Source organism: Echinops telfairi, unplaced genomic scaffold (assembly GCF_000313985.2).
Source record: "Echinops telfairi isolate 266 unplaced genomic scaffold, ASM31398v2 ScPeMD7_3;HRSCAF=10, whole genome shotgun sequence".
Taxonomy (NCBI): Eukaryota; Metazoa; Chordata; class Mammalia; order Afrosoricida; family Tenrecidae; genus Echinops; species Echinops telfairi.
The window spans coordinates 17,006,025-17,025,793 of NW_022103899.1; the positions used below are offsets into that span (position 1 = coordinate 17,006,025).

Genomic DNA, 19,769 nt, shown 5'->3' on the forward strand with positions numbered 1-19,769 from the left:
GTGAGAGAGAGAGAGAAAGAGAGAGAGAGAGGCAGACAGATAGAATGTGGTGGTAATGATCTCTTCAGGTCCTTTTCTCAAGTTCCTTAATTTTTTAAATAACCTTTCTATTGTTTGGGCGATTATGCACCTTAGGCTCGGAAAATCCTGCGGGAACTGAAGCATCAAAAGCGCTGCAAGGAGGCAGCCACCACCATTGCAGCGTATTGGCATGGCACCCAGGTAGGCCGCGCCCCCCAGGGCCCTCGCGCTGGGGGCAGGAAGCATTCCAGGGGCTTCCTCTGCTGAGCACACTGCCTCTCAGCGCAGTGCCAGGCAGTGGCAGCGGCAGCGGCAGCACAGCTTCGAGCTTGCCTCTGGTGGTGAACGGTGTCTGTCTTCCTCTTGCTCCGTTGGGTACCCGCAGTAACCTTTCCTGCCTTAAACTTTTCTGTAACTCCTTTTCACATGCATCACAGGCGCGAAGGGAACTGAGCCGGCTGAAGGAGGCGGCTAGGAATAAACATGCTATTGCAGTGATTTGGGCTTACTGGCTTGGATCGAAGGTACCTGACGCACACCCCCCACTCCTCCTTCCTCGGATTCCGCAGTAATCTCCCCTGCCCGCTAGCGTCGCATCGGAGTCATGGCTACAGTTCCTAGTGGCTCGCCCCCATGCATGTCCCAGCAGCCAGTGGAAGAGTTCCTAGACCTGGGGTGGCCAGTGTCATTAGCGCACCTAGGAAGCTTAAGCATGTGTAGGTGAAAAGACTGCATCGCTTACTAACATAACAGCCTTTTGTGGTGTTGTTTTTCAAAAAAACCAAGTTATATGCATGTGTAGATACCCTCCACCCCTTTTTAAAAAAAATGTACATGGGCGGTTTTCTGTAGAAGTTGGGATTCTGGGGGCATGCTGGAATTAGTATATTAAAAACTCAGCTTAAGTCAGTCTACTGGCAATGGAAATGCCTTTCATGCATGCCTTAGAAAAATTAAATCGTGAATGAAATTGTTCTTAGGGTTAATTTTTTTACCCCTTCCTCACTGTGCAACTATTGATTATTGTAAGTGGAAATATCGCATAAGAAAACAATTTTGCCCTCTCTGATTTAACTGAAACTTGTGTTCCTGCAAAGCCAGCTATAATTGCCACTGAAGAACTCCAGGAATGTCAGCATCAGCTGTTCGCTTGCAGAAACAAAGGCCTCCTGAAATGCTCTCCCTAATCCCCAGGCACAGTCGTGGGCTCTGTGAACATTTCACATACCCCACGGGACAGGGTTTTAGATATTTTTGTTACTTTGAAAAAAATGAAAGGTCATTTCTGCTAAAAATGTGTACTCCGGTCAGAAAGACAGCTATCCATATAGTCCTAAGTCTTTGTTTTCACTTTGCTTTAATAACTATGATTTCAGCTGTAGCTTGTCAACATTTTAAACCTACCTTGTGAGAAAAGTCAACGTTTGCCTGCATAGAGGGTTTAGTTTGGGGCGAGAGTTGTTCTCTTGTGTCCTTCCCGCCCAGTCTGTGAAGAGCAGGGTAGTAGGTCCTTTAGTAAAGTGACGACAGACAACAGATCGGAGGCCAGCTGTTACTGGGCGCCTTCTCTTCCCCAGTCTCTGGACTGTAACAGTGAGAAACCCCAACCAGTGTGCTTCTGCCTTTTCAAACAGCATGCAGGAGGTCCATTTTTAAGACCGCAAACTCTTTGCCGTTTGCTTTGTGCCAGCTTTCAGCGTATTTCACTGTTTCTGGCCTGACCTAATATTTGAATTTTTAAACACGTTATTTCTTTAAGTTGGAAAGAATGTTGGGTTTGGGTTTTTGTTTGAACTTCAGAGATGCAGCCTTAGATCCTCCCATTCTTTTATTCACACGTGTGTCCTTTTATATTTGCAAATTACGGAGTGGGAACCGGGATCCAGAGACCTGGCGGTGCAGGGGATAAGTGCTTGGCTGCTAACCAAAAGGTCGGCAGTTTGAACCTGCCGCCCGCCCTATGGGAGAAAGATGAGGTTGTCTGCTCCCAGAGAGATTACATCCTTGGAAACCCTGTGGAGCAGTTGCCCCGAAGGGTCGCTCTGAGCCTGAAACGACTCAATGGCAACCGGTTTTGTTTGCCTTGGAGCCGGGTCTGCAGCCTCCTTAGCCCCGTGAACTGCTTCCCTTCCTGGTCAGTAGGTGCCAGCTCCAATTCTCACTCCTGACAAGGGTCTGAGAGGGTGCGGAGGAGGAAGTGAAGAGAGAGGGGCCAGAGGAGGAAAATGGACAAGAATGAGAGTAAGGAGAGGCGAATTCCTCAGGTTCCCTGTATTGGCCTCCTCAGAATAAACAATCTCATGCACCTGAAAATCTTAAGACACCAGCCTGGCCCTGCCTGATTCCTTGGTTTAAAGGCGTATGCACTGTCTTCTCTCACTCTGAAAGCCTTATTCACAACGTTGGTTCTTCTGGTTGGTGGGGTGTCTTTTTCTGGTCATTTGTGCTTGTCTGCATTGGGCTGTCTCTATGATTTACTATCTAAAACGTTCTAGGCTCGAAGGGAATTGAAGCGCTTGAAGGAGGAGGCTAGGCGTAAGCATGCAGTTGCTGTCATTTGGGCTTACTGGCTTGGACTGAAGGTACTTTCTCCATCACGTCTCTCTGTCCCACAGGGACGCAACAAAGCCTAGCACCTACTAACGCTGAGAGAACTATGGAGTATGCTTGCTCATGGTCTGCACAGTCTCTTAGAATGTTCTCTTACCTCATTTTTGTTCCTTTCAGAGAATAAACCTATGCACTAATATGTTCTAATTTGATCGACATATGTCTCTTTAAATGATAGCTTTAATGTAGCAGCAATGTAGCTTATTCTAATTCAGATATTTTGTACTGTTTTGCATTTTTGCATTATCTTTGTGCGGTCAAAGATGTTTTTTTGTTTTTTCTTAACCCATGAGATAGAGTTATAACCGTTGTGCTGAAACCCGAACCATTGTCTACATTGCTCAGCGTGGATTTTATTTCTCTGTATTTCCCCTTCTGTGTCACCGATGACTGCTTGGGCTCAAGCCTGGCCTCAAAGCAGCCAGCATTCTAGTGGCTGAGCACAGAAACCAAGACGGTTTGCAGCACTAAGCATAGAGGTTTTGATTGGCAAGAGTAGGGTTAAGGATCCAGTAAGCCGTTCAGGTTAAAGAGAACTTTATTTTCAATAAATGTCCTATAGTTCAAATGGGGTTTGTTCTCTATTATTGTTTATGATTGTAGAATGAAGATAGACCTAAGTAAAGTATGACTTCTGAGCTCTGGAAAACTTTCACAGTGACTTCTAGGAATACAAGGATTTTCAACCTTTCAGTGCCAATAACTCCTAAACCTCAGAGGGGCCATCATATGGTTAACTAGGCACCCTTTGGACATTATTCCTCATAACTATTTTTGTTTGCTTCTTTTGAAAGTTTGGGGAGATTTTCACTATTTCTCTATTTTTTCACATTTTCATAAAAGGAAGGGCAAAAGCCAACATGAGTCAAGATACTCGGTCACTATTTTTGCTGCCAGTAACATAAGGTTACTCTCCGTTTTCTGGGTCTAACTGCTTAGGGCTTCCACATTAGAAATGTACACTAGCAACTTACAAACCAAATTCCCTTTGTAGCTGAATGATGTTTTAGCTCAGATGTTCTCAACCTGTGGGTCACTGACCCCTTTCGGGGTCGCCTGATTCATAACAGTAGCAAAATTAGTTATGAAGTAGCAACAAAAATAATTTTATGGTTGGGGGTCACCACAACATGAGGAACTGTAGTAAAGGGTCGTGGCATTAGGAAGGTTCAGAATCACTGTTTTCGCTGAAGTTAATTGGGTCTACTTAGACAAAACTGCTATTTTACGTAACCATTATCAATGTTGTGATAAAGATGAAACATTTTTAAAGTTCAAAAAAGAATTATGTTGCTATGAGCAATCGTTTTACCTTTTGAGATGATTTGTTTCTTTTTATGGATGTGATTATAACATGTATTGGACTCTCCTAGAAGGGTCCCCACAACCTCCCCCTGCACCCCGCAAAAAATCTCAAACCCACTGCCACCAAGTTGATTCTGACTCACAATGACTTTTGTGGGGTTTCTTTCCGCTTTATGGGAGCAGACAGCCTCATCTGTCTCTCGCGCCCAGGCACCTCACACAGTTGGGAGCGCACATACATGTCCCTTCGACAGGTGCTCTGATCCACCTAGTTCTTGTCATACGGGAATGGGGCCCGCCTCCTGCTGCTGCTGCTGCTGCTGCTTCTAGATGCCAGCTAGGCGGTTCCAGCTCAGATAACCCCGTGTCCAGCAGCACGAGACATTGCCTGCGCCTGGGCCGTCCTCACCGTCTTCCCTGTTTGAGCCCATTGCTGCAGCCACGCTTACCAAGCGCTCTCATCTGAGAGTCTGCCTCTCTTCCCCCGACTCTCCAGGCACGCTGTCCTTCGCAGGGACCGGTCCCTGGATGCCGGGTGCAGACAGCGTGAGATGACGCCTCAGTGTGCTCCCTTCTAACAGCTTGCTGCCTGCACTGCTTCCAAGCACGTGTTCATTTTTTATGGCAGTTCATGCGTATTTAATATTCCTCGCCAGTGCCATGGTTCCAGCCCTCACGTGCCTGTGAGTGTGCCTGGAGTCCGCTAGTCTTCAAGGCGTAACATCTTGACTGTGTAGCGTCTTATGTAGCAGCTTTGCTCAACGTAATACATTGTTTGCTTTCTTGACTGCTACTTCTGGGGGTGATCATGATCGGTCCAAGGAAAAGGAAATCCTGGGCAACTTCCATCTTTTTTCTACTCAGCACGATGCTATTTTTTGGTCCAGTTGTGAGGATTTTTGTTTTCCTTATATTTATTATTAAGTGTTGAAAGTTGTTGTCTTTGATTTTCTGTTCTTGCTAGATCACAGAAAATTTTAATAAAATTTTGAATTGTGTGAAATTTTTCATCTAAATAAGATAAAACATTTATCTACAAATTGAGCTTGGTTTGGAGTTGCTGGTTTCTAGTCCATAAGACAGAAATATCTTAAACTTGTATAGTTAAACCCAGAAAACTGAAGACAAAGGAGAAACATGCATGTTTGAGTTATTCAAGCAAGTGAGTATTAAGCTAAATACTGACTCTTGATAGCTGATGGTTAATAGAAGTTTTAAATGGTTTTTCCCTCTATTTTAATTTTAACTGTCACTTATTCATTCATCTAACAAACACCTCACTTAGTTCTGATTATTTGTTAGGTACCTGCATATGAAATATATATGATGCTGAAGCAAGGAAGACATGTGAAGGGGCTTCAAGAAGTTTGTTGGGCGGGGGAATAATTTTTAATACAAACTCTGTGGAGGTTTATATGTAAACTAACTACCGCATGGTGTTTTAAGTTCTAGAATAGCATTAAGCATAACGTTTGGTGAAAGGTTGAGAGAAAAATTAGTGCCATTAAATGCAAGGTAATAATAATTTAAAAGCTTCTTTGTAAATTTTTATTTTTAGCCCTATTCAATTCTCATTATACAGATTTAAAGTGCTTTCTATCTTCATGTGCAAGACTTGAACTATGATCCTTTCTTGGACATATGGTGCTTATTAAAAGTAATTGAAGCAGAAATCACCTTACAATTTTTCAAAAATAATGATACTTATTGTCAAATACTTAGGCCCTTTAAGACTGAATAAGAGGATTTAAAAATAATTCTGGTATTATCCATCACTTGTTATGTCTTCATTTCTTTTTCTCTGACTTAAAATGCACTATCTGAATCTGTTTCGACTATTTTACTACACCAGAAAGGACACTGATTTTTCAACTCACTTGTAGCACATAGTTTCAGCCTTAATCAAGGAGTCTCGTCTTCACGAACAACCACTAACCACATGCTAACCACCGTCATCTGCTTCTTTTTTAAGGTGCGGAGAGAGTACCGAAAATTCTTCAGAGCTAATGCTGGGAAGAAAATTTATGAGTTTACACTGCAAAGAATTGTAAGTTACTGGCTATACTTGATGAATACGGTTAACTGGTTTTGTTAGCACCGTCTCAATAAAATTTTGGCTTCTTTGGGAATAATTAAATCAGCCATGGATGGGGGGGAGAAAATCAACCAGCCATGGTACTGAGAAATAGTAGCCATTTAAAAACCATCTTCCTAAGAATTCAGGTAAAATTGTGCCTGAAAGAATGATTGGTAGTCCATGTTTGAGAAGTAAATGTTCGTCCTGCGGGACGGAGCTGCTTTGGGCCAAGGTGGACCCAAGAAAGCCTGCCTCTTGCCCTGCTAAGGTGCCACTGAGCTGACACCAGGCAAGGTTGGCGAGCAGGCTAGTTGGGGGGTGCGGTGGGGGGTGAACAAGTGAGACTGTGGTTCTGCAGGTCCCCTTGCTTTCAAAGGCGTATGCACTGCCTTTCTTAGACTTGTGACCTTGGACAAGGTCCCTGAGTTTCGCTGGCGATCGGATTAGCATGCACCTCTGCGTTGGGAGGATTACAGTGAGGTGATGGTAGGCCTGCTCTTGGACCGCTTTCTGACGCACAGGAAGTACTCTGGAGCAGTGCTGTCCAATCAAACGCCCTGTGACATTGAAAGTGCTCTATGTCCTGGTGCCACCATGCAGGAGCCACCAGCCACATATGGTGCGGGAGCACTTGAAATGTGACCAGTGGGACTGAGGAGCTCTAGTTCACTCTATTCCATCGTGATAACTGACTTCTCATTTAGGTAGCCAGAGGTGACCATTGGCTACCCATGTGGACGGCACTGCTCTCTATGGTTTGATCTGGTGTGTCCATGTCAGTATTACTACTGCCGCCGTATTCTTTTCTCAACCATCGGTGTTATATAAAAAGTGGAAACAAATTACCAGAGGACTGGCAATGTTTTCTGGACTGAAACTTGCTTAATTCCACCAGAGATTGGTTTCTTAATTGTAGTATATATAGAACAATATCTTTTCTGCTGGGTTCTACTAATCTAGTATTTCCTTTCAAACTCGACCCAGGTGCAAAAATACTTCTTGGAAATGAAAACGAAGATGCCATCCTTGTCTCCGATCGACAAGAACTGGCCGTCCAGACCGTACCTATTCTTAGACTCTACTCACAAGGAACTGAAAAGGATTTTCCACTTGTGGAGGGTAAGAAAGGCCTTATACTCATTTCCCCCCCAGAGACGCCCTGCCCCGTATTGGAGTGTTCGGGGAATGTAGCATGAAAGTACATGTTTCACACATTCTTCCTCTGGCATGCAAGAGAATTACTTGAGGTTTTCGGTATTTTTGAGCCAAGGACTGTCCTTGGCTTTCTCGGAGAAGCGTGCAGCAGCTGGGCCGTTTCCCGGGCAGTCTCCTCTTGCAGGGCGCACACAGGGCATGTTCTGCACCTTGGCTTGTCTTCTCTCTCTGGTTCCTGTAGGGTAGCATTGGGTTTTGTTGTTTCTGGTTTTTTGCTGCTCTGTTCTCTTTATCTGAAAAGTACTGAAGGGGGGCAGGGGGCGGGGCGAATCTCTTCAGCCCAGACAGTTAAGTCCTGCAGGTTGTATGTGTTTCCTTCATGAGATTTACTGGATGCGCAGGCATCCATATAAACACACACCTTGTGATAGACTGTTAATAAAAACACTGAAGTCTCTAAAAGGTATTACGATGTCCTCAACCTCAACTAAAGGGAAGTTGGAAAGCTCACATTGTCTTATCTGAGGGCGCCGCATGGGGGCACAAAGAGGATTCGGTAGATGTTTTCTTGATTCCAGGCACCACCAGCAGCTCCGCTAGAGAAAGACTAGCGAGCACTCCCATCAACAGCGGCAGGCTCAGACCCGCACAACATTGACTCGATGGTAGGGAGTTTGGCTTGGAGCTCAGTTGATATTTGTCATGCTGAATATCTACGGAGCCCTGGTAACGCAGTGGGTCACTCATTGGGTTGCTCACCATAGGGTCAGCAGTTTAAAACCACCAGCCACTCCACAGGGGAAAGATGCAGCTGTCTGCTCTTGTAAAGATTGGAAACCCAAAGGAGAAATTTGACTCTATACTACAGGGTTATTATGACTCGGAATCTGCTCAAGAGCAGTGGGTTTGGGGTGTATATACATACAAGCACCAGATGTTATAAAGTAATTGAATTGAAGGGCTGGTATTTGGTAAGCGAATGATCAGTGGACACACCTTTAAAGGTGTGTGTTCCTTCTGCACCAGCGTCACAGAACGAGACATTATCTCTAGTTCATGTAACAAACAGCGCCAGCCCAGCCTAACATTCGGAGCGGAATTCCGATCTCTGTTCCCTAACTTAGTGGGCCAATGTGGCAAGAAAGTTCGCCAACCTCATCACTGGCCACTCCCTCTTTTGAGTCTGACAGAGAAGCTCAGTCAATGCCAACTGAGCCACTGACCTCAGGTCAGCGTCTAGAGCCCCCTGGCTTCTGTATCTCACCGTCCCTCACAGGAGTGGAGGGTGGACTTACTACTTCTAGAGGGAGCTGTGTCGCAGCATCACAACATCTCCGTGTCATTATCCCAGCGCTTCGTATCCAGACCTGTAAGGGAGATTTTGGAGAGCTCACCAAATCCTTGCCCGGCCCCTCCTTCCGCCCCCCGCCTCTTCCAACGTAGACTCCGCATTGGGGTGAAGAGGCCTTTCTCAGGCTCTCGGCCACATTGTAAAATGGGGGTGAGGGAATTTGGAGTAGTGCTTTTCAAACTGTGGGTGGTCCCCAGTCCCCATTTATTGGATCCAAGTCAAAGTCCAACAACCACCAGTTCTGTGCTCGTGAACTAGCAATCATCTGCGTCTTCTCACACGAGGGAGCTTCAGCCTTAAAAGTCCAAGGGCTACAGGGGAGATTGAGGTAAAGCTCAGTCACTAAGTGGGGTTTCCACATCAAGTGTTACCGGTGTGGTCTATGAAGGATGGTGTGTGCCCCGAAAGAACAGGGTCTAGAGTCCCAGTCGTCTATAGCACATGGCCACCAAGAGCTGGAGAGAAACTAGGTCAAACGTGTCTGGTCGGTAGCATAGTACCAGGCATATTCCCCTCCTGGGTTTATGTAAGTTTTGTTAAGTATTTTTCCCAATGGGAGATTGCTCCTCCCTGTTTTCCTACCAACAGAAATGCGATTGTCTTCTCCCAGACATACATGCTCCCCTCCCCCTGCCTTGACTTGACTGTCAGTGAGGTTTACCTGTCACTCTGGAATGAGTGCTCGATGACATTTTCCAAGGGCAGCTTTTTTTTTTAAAGGCCACAAAGGTAAAACGTTTCGGGATTCTTGTTGTGGCCTTTGGAATGAATGTGCCCTACGTGGTCACACTTATTCTCGTTGCTGTTAATGGCTTAGCACATTGCAGAATGAGCCAGGACCCATCTAGGAAGAGAGGTGTGTTGAGTTTTCCTCCTCCTATTTTACAGTGTAAAAAATACCGGGACCAGTTCACCGACCAGAAGAAGCTGGTGTATGAAGAGAAACTAGAAGCCAGCGAACTCTTCAAGGACAAGAAGGCTCTGTACCCGGCTAGGTATGGCTGCTCTGCTCTCGCCACAGCGGTGTTAAGGTTTCTCGGGCATGTGAATAGGAATGTTGGCGTGGAGTGTGCTATCAATAATACATGAATGGTTTCCCATCCTGAGTCTCATTTCCTCATCAGCTGAATATGCATACGCACTGAAACCATGGTTCCCACAGCTCTATGCAAATCTGGTCAGGAACTCGTTCGTAAGCTGCAGGCAGTGAGTGGGCAGCCCACTGACCGCTCTTTTCTGAGTGCTGCTTGGACATGCCCCAAGCCCGTGGTCTGTTCGGCTCACTCAGCGGGCTTTCACCTCAGTGGCCAGAACAACAAGTTTGGCGTCTGTAGTGCGAACATCCTGTACTGGGGGAAAAAGGCCATCACCACTTGCAGATTTATCCAGCGAAGTCCGAGCTAACGCCTGCTTGTCTGATTTCTTACATCTCCAGTAATCCTGTGTTTCTCCAGAATTCCCATCCCTTTCTCGTCCTTCAAAGCAAATGAATAGCAACTTTCAGCTTCTCCCACAGGGCGGCCTAGAAATAAAAATATGTATTATATGCTGATGTATACACCTAGGGGGCTTCTATAAGTTTGTGGAGACGTTCCGCTCTATTTTATGTCCGGTTTTCGACATGTCTTCATTTAAAGCCCTCTCGTGTATTCCATAGGCTCTGTTTACATTCCCTGCATCCTTGCACATACTTGAAAGCTCTTCCTTCTAAAGGGTTATGTGAACACAAGATGCCAGGCTCGGCTGGCTTAAATATTTTAAATTCCTTGGTTAGCTAGACTTGTCAACTTGAGGTGGCACATAACACTCCTCACTCAAGGACAGGGACTAAATCTACTTGCATTGCATGCAAAATGGCTCTGTGAAGCATATTCTCACAGGGAAATGGTCTGTAGGCTTTCCTTAGCAACAGCTTTTTTCCAACCATTTATTTCTTTGTACACTTTTAAGTTCCAGAGTGGCCTGTTTAATGAGCATCCCCCATAGTTGATGCTTCAGAAATGGGACTTTTTTTTTTTAAGGAACCAAATTAAAAGGCCTTTAGCACTTTTTGTTATTAAAACCACATGTAAATATGAACCGCCACAACAAAAATGTGACTACCACGCCAAATCTTTTTTTGGTGTTTGATCAGTGTTTAGGGGGTGGTGGTAGCAGGCTTGTCCTACAGCAGTGGGAGAGGTGGAATAATCAAGCCTCCCACCCCTTTGTGACTATGGGAGTCAGCCTTTTGTATCATGGGAGCTGTGAAGCACAGAGCACCTACGTGGATTTTCCCCCAGTCCTCCACCCACAACCTGGGTGCTTAAAGTGGTGCTTGCAAATCACCAGAACTTCGTAGCTCTGCGTGAAGTTTTGCCCACTCTTCAAGCACAGTTTCTCGGCTGCCTCTAAAGAAGTTCTCTAGTTTAGAGGCCTGCCCCACACGCCTCTCAGGATATGAATGGCAGCTGGAGGGTGAGTGCCAGATTGTGCCTTGCAAGAATTAAATGATTGGAAAGATAACTCCCTCAATCTCCAGCATTTGCCTCGGCCATTTCTGTCCATAGGTGGGCTTACCTGAGGGCTTAGGCTTATTCTCCTTTTGTATCTTGCATCTCTGGGGCCTTCGTTACTGTAGATTCCTTCCAAAGTGGTTGCCCTGGATCCATTCGTTCCCAGAATGCCTGCTGATTTTCCTTGCACTCCGCAAAAAAGAGAAATGTATTCCATTGGGGCAGGCGACGGCAACCATCTCTGTTCGTTCTTCCGTTGCCATATTAGTTGTGAAAACCCCAAACTCCCTGCCATTGGGTCAGTGCCGACTCCTAGTGAGCCTGTCTAGGGCTTACTAAATGCTTTGTGGGCAGTTGTTAGCCTTAGGTTAACAGATTAGAACCACCAAGAGCCAAGTCCGTTACCATCCGTTGGATCCTAACTCCTAGTGACCTTGTGTGTGTGAGAGAGTAGAACTGTGCTCCAAAGGTCTTTCAGGGCCGATATTTCAGAATTCGAATGGCAGGCCTTTCTTGGGTGCCTGTGGGTGCGCTCAATGATGTAGCAACTCGAGGCTGTTAACCCTTTGTACCACCCAGTGACTCCAGCAGAACAGGAGGGGGGTCCCATTTCCTGCGCACGATCCTGTGCACTGGTGTCTTAGCCGTGGTTCTTGTAAATGGTTTTCTGCCCTGATAATTTCATGTGATATTTTTCTATCTAACCTAAAACAAACAACAACAATAACAGCAACATTTTAGATAGCTTTTAAAGGGTGCTTTCCAACATAGTTATGATAGGGGCAGATTTAATGTGTAAAATATACAAGATACCCTGTTTCCCCGAAAGTAAGACATCCCCCGAAAATAAGACCTACTTACAGTTTTGCCCCTCCCTGAAATATAAGGCATCCCCCCCAAAATAAGGCCTCCCGAAGCTACCCTAACTCTGGACTCTGGACCATAGCAATGGGTGCCACCGCACAGCTCACTGTTATCCGCAGTGCAGCCAGAGCAGATAGGAAGGGCGAGGTCTCTTTTAATAAAACAATAAACAATAAATGTGTTCCGTATTCTTCTTCATGGAAAAATAAGACATCCCCTGAAAATAAGACCTAGCACATCTTTGGGAGCAAGAATTAATGTAAGACACTGTCTTATTTTCAGGGAAACGGGGTAAGTTTGAAACCAACCCTTTCTTGTTTTTTCCCAGTAATATCTCCATTGAAAACAATTTCTAATATACAGGAATTTTTTCCCTCTTTAGTGTTGGGCAACCTTTCCAAGGGGCTTACCTGGAAATCAACAAGAATCCCAAGTATAAGAAGCTCAAAGATGCCGTTGAAGAAAAGATAATCATTGCCGAAGTTGTGAATAAAATTAACCGAGCTAATGGGAAGGTAAGGAGCCATGGTGGTGTAATGAGTTGTGTGTTAGGCGGCTAACCTCAGCAGGCTGGCAGTTCAAGCCCTCCAGCTAGCTGCTCCATGAAATACGAGCTGTCCCCTCCTGTCTGTGCTAGCTAGAGGCCTGCTATTAGTTAGAATGGACTCATGGCGGTCAGTTTTTGGCTTTTTTTTTTTTTTTTTTTAATTGAAAGGTAGACTGTTAACTAACTCTGCAGACTGATCTGAGGTGTTTATCAGTTGGGACTCTTTCTTCGTTTTCTGAAAGTTTTACGTTTCATATTCTCCACAAAGTTATTGTGACGGGAGCTATTTCATTTCCCCTTCCCTTGATGCTCAAGCAGAATGAAAATGTATGCCTCTGTTCTTTATTGTGTACTCAGTTTACCTAGCTGTGCATGCTGAACAACTGGCATACAGAGTGCATAGTTGTGCAAAACTAGCGCCTTAAATCCAAGGATATTCAGGGATATTTTTGATACCTCTTTGATTTTACACCTTTTTGGTTTTTTGTTTTAGAGTACATCCCGGATTTTCCTCTTAACAAATAATAATCTCCTTCTTGCGGATCAGAAGTCTGGACAAATCAAGTCAGAGGTTCCCTTGGGAGACGTGACCAAGGTGTCCATGAGCTCCCAAAACGACGGCTTCTTTGCTGTCCATCTCAAAGAGGTACGGTGGCAACTGTTGAGTTGGAGCGCCTCCTACGTTTGCCAAACTCGCAGCCATTGGTTGAAAATCTGACCAATCTTATTGCTGGGATTTGCATATCTCATGTTCACCGATGTGCGCATATTGCCTTTCTTCAAATATCAAACTTCGTTTTCCAATAATTGAATAAGGTTAATTGCTTTTATCCACTTGTTCACTTGAGATTTTTATTTAATTGAATAGTGTTTGTTTGCACCCACCAGGACGGACCCTGGGTGTTGCTTTGGAGATCAATGCATAGAAACATTAAGATGCTCTGCATGAGGATTCTTCCCGCGTTTGTTCTATGTACCAACTTAGTGGATGTTTTTTGGTTTGCGGATTTTTTTGTTGTTGTTCTTGTTAAAGAAAACAGCTGCCTCGGAATGTTGACCTACAGATTTTGGAGTGTTGTAAACTTGTAGCCGAGAGCCGGGCCCTCCCGGCTGGAGTGGAGCAGTTCCAGGGGGGGTGTCTTCCAGCTTGATGGCCCAGGCTACAGCTTTGCCGAGCTTTGTGTATCTTTCTGACGCTCCTTATCTCTAAAACGTAGATAACACTATCTGCAGCCTAGTGTTTTGAAGAGGCTTACTCAGTACACTGTAGATAAAGTGCTCTCGCACAGTGCCTGCCACCTAATAGCTCTGAAACAACTGTGAGCAGAGACTGATTGTCATTTTAGCTGATCCTCGATTGAGAAAAGCTTAGTGTAAGTTTCCTCAGCCTGTCTTCCCCTTGTGGATCGTGACCAGAAGAGGCCAGATCCGAATTTCTCCAAATGGGGCACAAGCATCCTATTTCTCATACTTCCCTTGTGCAGGGAGGCTCCTGCCCGTGGGTTTTCAGTGGAATTGGGCTCCCTTTTTGTTCTTGGTTTTTAAGTGCTCTCTCAGAATGCGTTACAGGTGAACTCAGTGCTTCTTGAACTGAAAGTTCAAACAGACCCCCTGAGGGTCTTGTTGTGGATGGATATTCAGTGGACCTGCAACGGTGCTTGTGAGTTCATTTTTCTCACAAGTGCCTGGTGATGCTGATGGTGCCTCTGGGCATCAGCCCAGGACCAACAAGGGGTGAGGTGACCTTGCTCAGCTGCCCAGAGCAAGTTGGAAGCAGTGCTGTTGTGCTTATTGTTTCATGTGGCAGAACAGGCCCCAGTGTTGAGTGTCTTAAAGAGACTGTAAACACATTAGCAGTGTGACCTGCAAGCATTAACCTCCGCTGGCTTTCCCCGGGATCGTCTGACTCTTGGTTTGCCTTTCCAGGGTTCAGAAGCAGCCAGTAAAGGAGATTTCCTCTTCAGCAGTGACCACCTGATTGAAATGGCCACCAAGCTGTACCGTACAACTCTCAGCCAAACCAGACAGAAGCTCAATATTGAAATTTCTGATGAGTAAGTTCATGTATTCCTATTTAATTTATACAAGGAGTCTTCAAATCATTTCTGTAAGAATTCCTTTATCTTTTCATTTCACTCGTCCATGAATTTTTTGAAGCCCCCTTGTCTAACAGCGATTTTATTACACACTGTGTCCTGGTGGCGATGGCAGGTGAGCATTGGACTGCAAGCTGTTGAAACCCTGTACCCTCTTCATGGGCGAAAGAGGGGCTCATCTGGGCCTGGCATTGGGCCTGACATTGGCATTGACAGCTGAGAAACCCTGCAGAGGGTTGCTCTGAGTCTCAGCCAACTGGATGGCCGTGTGTCTAGAGTTGTGCTAGGGGATTGATGGCAGTGAACGAGACTGATTGAGTCCGTGCCTTCAGACAGCTGGATGGACAGACACAAAGTTGCCCATAGTGATGTGGTGTTGGTTCATGACAAGTGCTATCTATGAGGCCTTGGACAAGGGTGATGGGTCAGAATGTGCTATGTTTGATGGTACATTTTGCAGACGGTGGGATTTGTGGTGCGCTGCAGTTGTGAACCAAGTGAGGGAATTAGCCGTGCACTAATCTGGGGGAGATGGCGAGGCCTTGCACAGCAGGGAGGCAGCAGGTGCACAGGTCCTGGGACGGGCATCAGCTTCCTGTCACTGAGTGGGGGTGACTGGGAGAAGACTGGAGAGAGAGGCAGGGGCTCGCCGGGTAGAGCTGGCAAGCAGAGGTAAGGAGTTGAGCTGTTACTGAGTGGAATGGGAAACCAGTGTAGGCGTCCCCTGAGTTTTGCCACGCGAGACCACTCAGAGTGAGTGTAGCAAGGGAAGCATGGCAGCCGAGAAACGAGTTAGGAGAGTCTCAGAGCTGTCTGCCGGAAAGAGGGGGTATGGCTTCAGCTGGTACGTGAGAGGGAGGTAGTGAGAAGTAGTTGGATTCCAAATGTAATTTGAAGGAAACCAAGAAGGCTTATTAACAGATTGGCTGCTAAGTTGGGGCCCAAATGCTTTTGCCATTTAATGCAGAAAGTGACACTGAGAAATGGGGCTGGGGTGAGATTACGAGTTCTGTTTTGAATGTGTTAGATTTGGGATGGACTGATTTTTGTGTTTTGTTTTGTTTTTCGTATTACATAAGTAGAGAGCCCTGGTGGTGTAGTGGTCACGAGTTGGGCGGTAAACCTCCAGGTCAGCAGTTCAAAACCCCCAGTCGCTCTATGGGTTCTTCTCCCATAAAGAGTTCTGCCCTGCCCTTGAGGACCACAAGGGTCACCTTGAGTCAGAATCCACTTGATGGCAGTGAGTTTTCGGTTTGGTGGACAAGGGTTTATTAATATTTAGTGGCAGGGCTGGATTAAAGTTGAAAATTTTACTTTACATTTTAACACCTTGTGTACTGTCTGCCTGTGTACTACAAGTACATGTATGTATAATGCAAGTTCCTATCACGAGATTATTTAGGAAATTGTTTTCATCTTATAATCAAAAATTTGCCAGCCTGCCTTGCCTTGATGGTTCCTAAATGTCTTCCTAAAATTAAGCCCTCCTTCTTCCTGCCCTGTTTGTTAGGGAATCAGGCTGGCTGCCTCGGGCTGGGCAGTGGCCTGCATTCTTAGCAGGCACTGCTAGGACTGCTGGAGGTTGGGCGGGGCATTCTGCTACGCGTGGAGTGTGGACTCTGTTGAAATCTGATCTTTTTTTCCCCCTTTTTAAAAAAAATCATTTTATTGGGGGCTCATACAACTCATCACAATTCATACATCCCATCCATCCATTGTGTCAAGCACTTTTATACATTTGTTGCCCTCATTGTTCTCAAAACATTTGCTTTCTGCTTGAGCCCTTGGTAACAGCTCCTCATTTTCCCCCTCCTTCCCCTCCCCCCCTCCCCCATGAACCTTTGATAATTTAAAGTTATTATTTTGTCATATCTTAACACTGTCCCACATCTCCCTTCACCCACTTTTCTGTTGTCCATCCCCCAGGGAGGAGGTTATATGTAGATCCTTGTAATCGGTTCCCCCTTTATACCCCACCTTCCCTCCACCCTCCTGGTATCTCCACTCTCACCGTAGGTCCTGAAAGGCTCATCTGTCCTGGATTCTCTGTATTTCCAGTTCCTATCTGTACCAGTGTACATCCTCTGGTCTACCCAGATTTGTAAGGTAGAATTGGGATCATGATAGTGGGGGTAGGGGGAGGAGGAAGCATTTAAGAAGTAGAGGAAAGTTGTATGTTTCATCTTTGCTACCCTGCACCCTGACTGGCTCGTCTCCGCCCTGTGACCCTTCTGTAAGGGGGTGTCCAGTTGCTTACAGATGGGCTTTGGGTCTCCACTCTGCACTCACCCTAATTTACAATTATATGATTTTTTTTGTTCTTTGATGCCTGATACCAGATCTCTTCGACACCTTGTGGTCACGCAGGCTGGTGTGCTACTTCCATGTGGGCTTTGTTGCTTCTGAGCTAGATGGCTGCTTATTTATCTTCAAGCCTTTAAGACCTCAGACACTATATCTTTTGATAGCCAGGCACCATCAGCTTTCTTCACCACATTTGCTTATGTACACATTTGTCTTCAGTGATCGTATCGGGAAGGTGTGCATACACTGATGTGATTTTTTGTTCTTTGATGCCTGATGCCTGGTCCCTTCTACATCTCGTGGTCACACAGGCAGGTGTGCTTCTTGTGGGCTTTGTTGCTTCTGAGATAGATGGCTGCTTGTTTACCTGCAAGCCTTTAAGACCCCAGACACTATATCTTTTGATAGCTGGGCACCATCAGCTTTCTTCGCCACATTTGCTTATGCACCCATTTGTCTTTAGCTATTGTGTCAGGAAGGTCTGCATCATGGAATGCCAATTTAGTACAACAAAGTGTTCTTGCATTGAGTAAGTCCTTGAGTGGAGGTCCAATGTCCATCTGCTGCCTTAATGCTAAACCTATAAATATATGCACGTCGATCTATTTCCCCATCATCCTATATAAATATATTTACATATGTACATGCCTTTATTTGGCCTCTATAAATGCCCTTTGCCCCCTAGTTCTTTCCTCTATTTCCTTTGACTTTCCTCTTGTCCCACTATCATGCTCAGCCTTCATTTGGGTTTCAGTAATTTCTGTCGGTTACATTGCCCTTGCTGAATCCCTACCCGGCCTCTCACACTCTCCTTGCAACTAATTTTGGATCACTTGTTGCTCCCTTGTCCCTAGGTTGGTCAACACCACCTGCTTTCCCCTGCCTCCCCCTCTCCCTTGTCTCACTGGAAACATCCGTCCTGTTGTTTTCTCCTCCAGACTGTTTATGTAGCCTATCTTATCTAGATAGACCTGCAGAGATAATAATATGCACCAAAAAACAAGGCATAGTAAGACAGAGCGATGAGCTCATTTTCCATCACAAGGCCTTTTTTATAAAACAAAGAATATGAATGAGTTAGATAATGGCTGGTTGGGTTCCATTTAATTGAGGTCTTCCCTTGTTGGAGGTTTAAATTCCCCTTTGTTAGAAGTTTTCATGATTTGGGGTGTGGCACCTGTTCTACTGCCAGGGCTAATCCCTACTCATTGTGGGGAGAAGGCGTGCGTCATCCAGATAGCAGCCTCGAGTTGACCACATCCGTTAAAGCGGCTTTCTTCATAGTGAACAGAGCATCCTGGTTGCATAATGGGTCACGCATTCAGCCTCTAACCACAAGGTTAGCAGTTTGAACCTCCCAGTCGCTCTGTGAGAGAAAGATGAGGCTGTGTGCTCCTGAAAAGACTTAAAGCCTCAGACACCCCAAAAGGCAATTCTGTCCTTGATGGCAGTGGGTAAGGATGGCTAACCCCAAGCCTTGCACAGAGCAGTGTTCTAGGAACACGGCCTTTGTAGGATGCTGATTACAAGGCGCCCGCTCTCTGTGGAAATCTGACAGCTTTCTTTAGGACAGTACTTCATTCCACAGCAGTTAGGTCACTTCCTGATTCAGGGTGGCCCCACTGTACTAGCGCAGGACTGAGTTCCTCAGAGTCCTCAGTGGCTGAATTTTTGGAAGTGAGTTGCCAAGCCTTTCTTCCAAGGTACCTCTGCAAAAGTTCAAACCTCCAGCCTTTGGGTTAGCAGCTGAGCACATGAACCATTGGTACCACCTCCAATCACACACGGTGACTCTCCTCAGAGGACACGAGCTGGTGGGTGGAGTGTGCTGTGTTTCCCAAACACTCCCTGACCCAGAACCCCTAGAGCGACTCTCAGGGTCTGTGTTGGGAAGTACCCAGTTCAGGAAACACTGAGGTGAAAAGTGCACTTCCCAGCAGCAGAGACCGAAATGCTGCTCTGTCACCCAGCACACGTGATGTTATAAATGCGTAAGCCTTCAGGAGACGTGGTTGTCAGAGTGAAGTTTTACAATGGGTCCACGTTTTTTTTTTTTCAAACCAGAATCTTAAAATCAGTCCATAATCATACCTTCTGTTTCTAATTCCTAAATAGTAATCAATCTCATACTAATACAGATGGCTAATGAAGCCTTCATCGCACCTACCCGGGCAGTCCAGAGAGCCTGGAGAACCAGGCTCTGGAGCAGCCTCTGGTTCACAGCCCCCGGGAACTTTCACACGGCATTTATAAATTCTGGAAGAGAGCATTTAATTGTTTTTCCTTCAAAGCTATCAATTAGGGTGCCCATGCCTCGTTTTTCAATCTCAGTGCATTTGAGTCCATTTCATTGGCATTAGATACAGAGTCCCCTTGCCGTGTAGACTAGTGGTGTGGACTGCCTACACTACAGTGCTTAAAACCTTCCTCAGTTATCCTTTTCCAAGGCACAAGTAGTTGTTCCAGACAACTCAATTGCTATAATCATTATTGATAAGCTTGATGGCAGTTTATGGGAGGAGAGCCCAAGTCGGCGTGCCTCGGTGCAGGTCTAACCTGCACGTGTAGGACCGAGAACAAACTTCCTTGAGGGCACGTCTCCAGTGCCTTGGACTCAGTCCTGGTAGTCCCAACTACGTAAGATGTAGATGGGCTGCATGTAAAGGATAAGCTACCAACATATATAGTAGTTCTGTCACAGGAGCCCAGATTGCATGTGCTTCTGTTCTAGCAAACTTATTTTTTTAAATCCTTTTATTAGGGGCTCATACAACTCTCATCCCAATCCATACACACATCAATTGTGTAAAGCACATTTGTATATTCATTGCCCTCATCATTCTCAAAACATTTTCACTCCACTTAAACCCCCGGCATTAGGTCCTCGTGTTTCCCCTCCCTCCCCGCTCCCCTCTCCCTCATGAGCCCTTGATAGTTTATAAAT

General features: G+C 45.7%; 1 protein-coding gene across 3 annotated transcripts in view; it reads left to right on the forward strand.

Moving 5' to 3' along the window:
• MYO1B (myosin IB) overlaps window positions 1-19,769 on the forward strand; it is a 202,995-nt gene that overhangs the window by 177,103 nt on the left and 6,123 nt on the right. The window contains exons 23-31 of one of the 3 annotated variants that reach the window (XM_045294933.1): window positions 136-222; window positions 459-545; window positions 2,517-2,603; window positions 5,909-5,983; window positions 6,998-7,132; window positions 9,408-9,514; window positions 12,261-12,393; window positions 12,919-13,071; window positions 14,352-14,479. In XM_045294933.1, coding sequence (XP_045150868.1) covers window positions 136-222; window positions 459-545; window positions 2,517-2,603; window positions 5,909-5,983; window positions 6,998-7,132; window positions 9,408-9,514; window positions 12,261-12,393; window positions 12,919-13,071; window positions 14,352-14,479 — 992 coding nt within the window. The remainder of the gene's footprint in view (window positions 1-135; window positions 223-458; window positions 546-2,516; window positions 2,604-5,908; window positions 5,984-6,997; window positions 7,133-9,407; window positions 9,515-12,260; window positions 12,394-12,918; window positions 13,072-14,351; window positions 14,480-19,769) is intronic. The other 2 variants (XM_045294934.1, XM_045294935.1) reach the window with 2 other exon arrangements.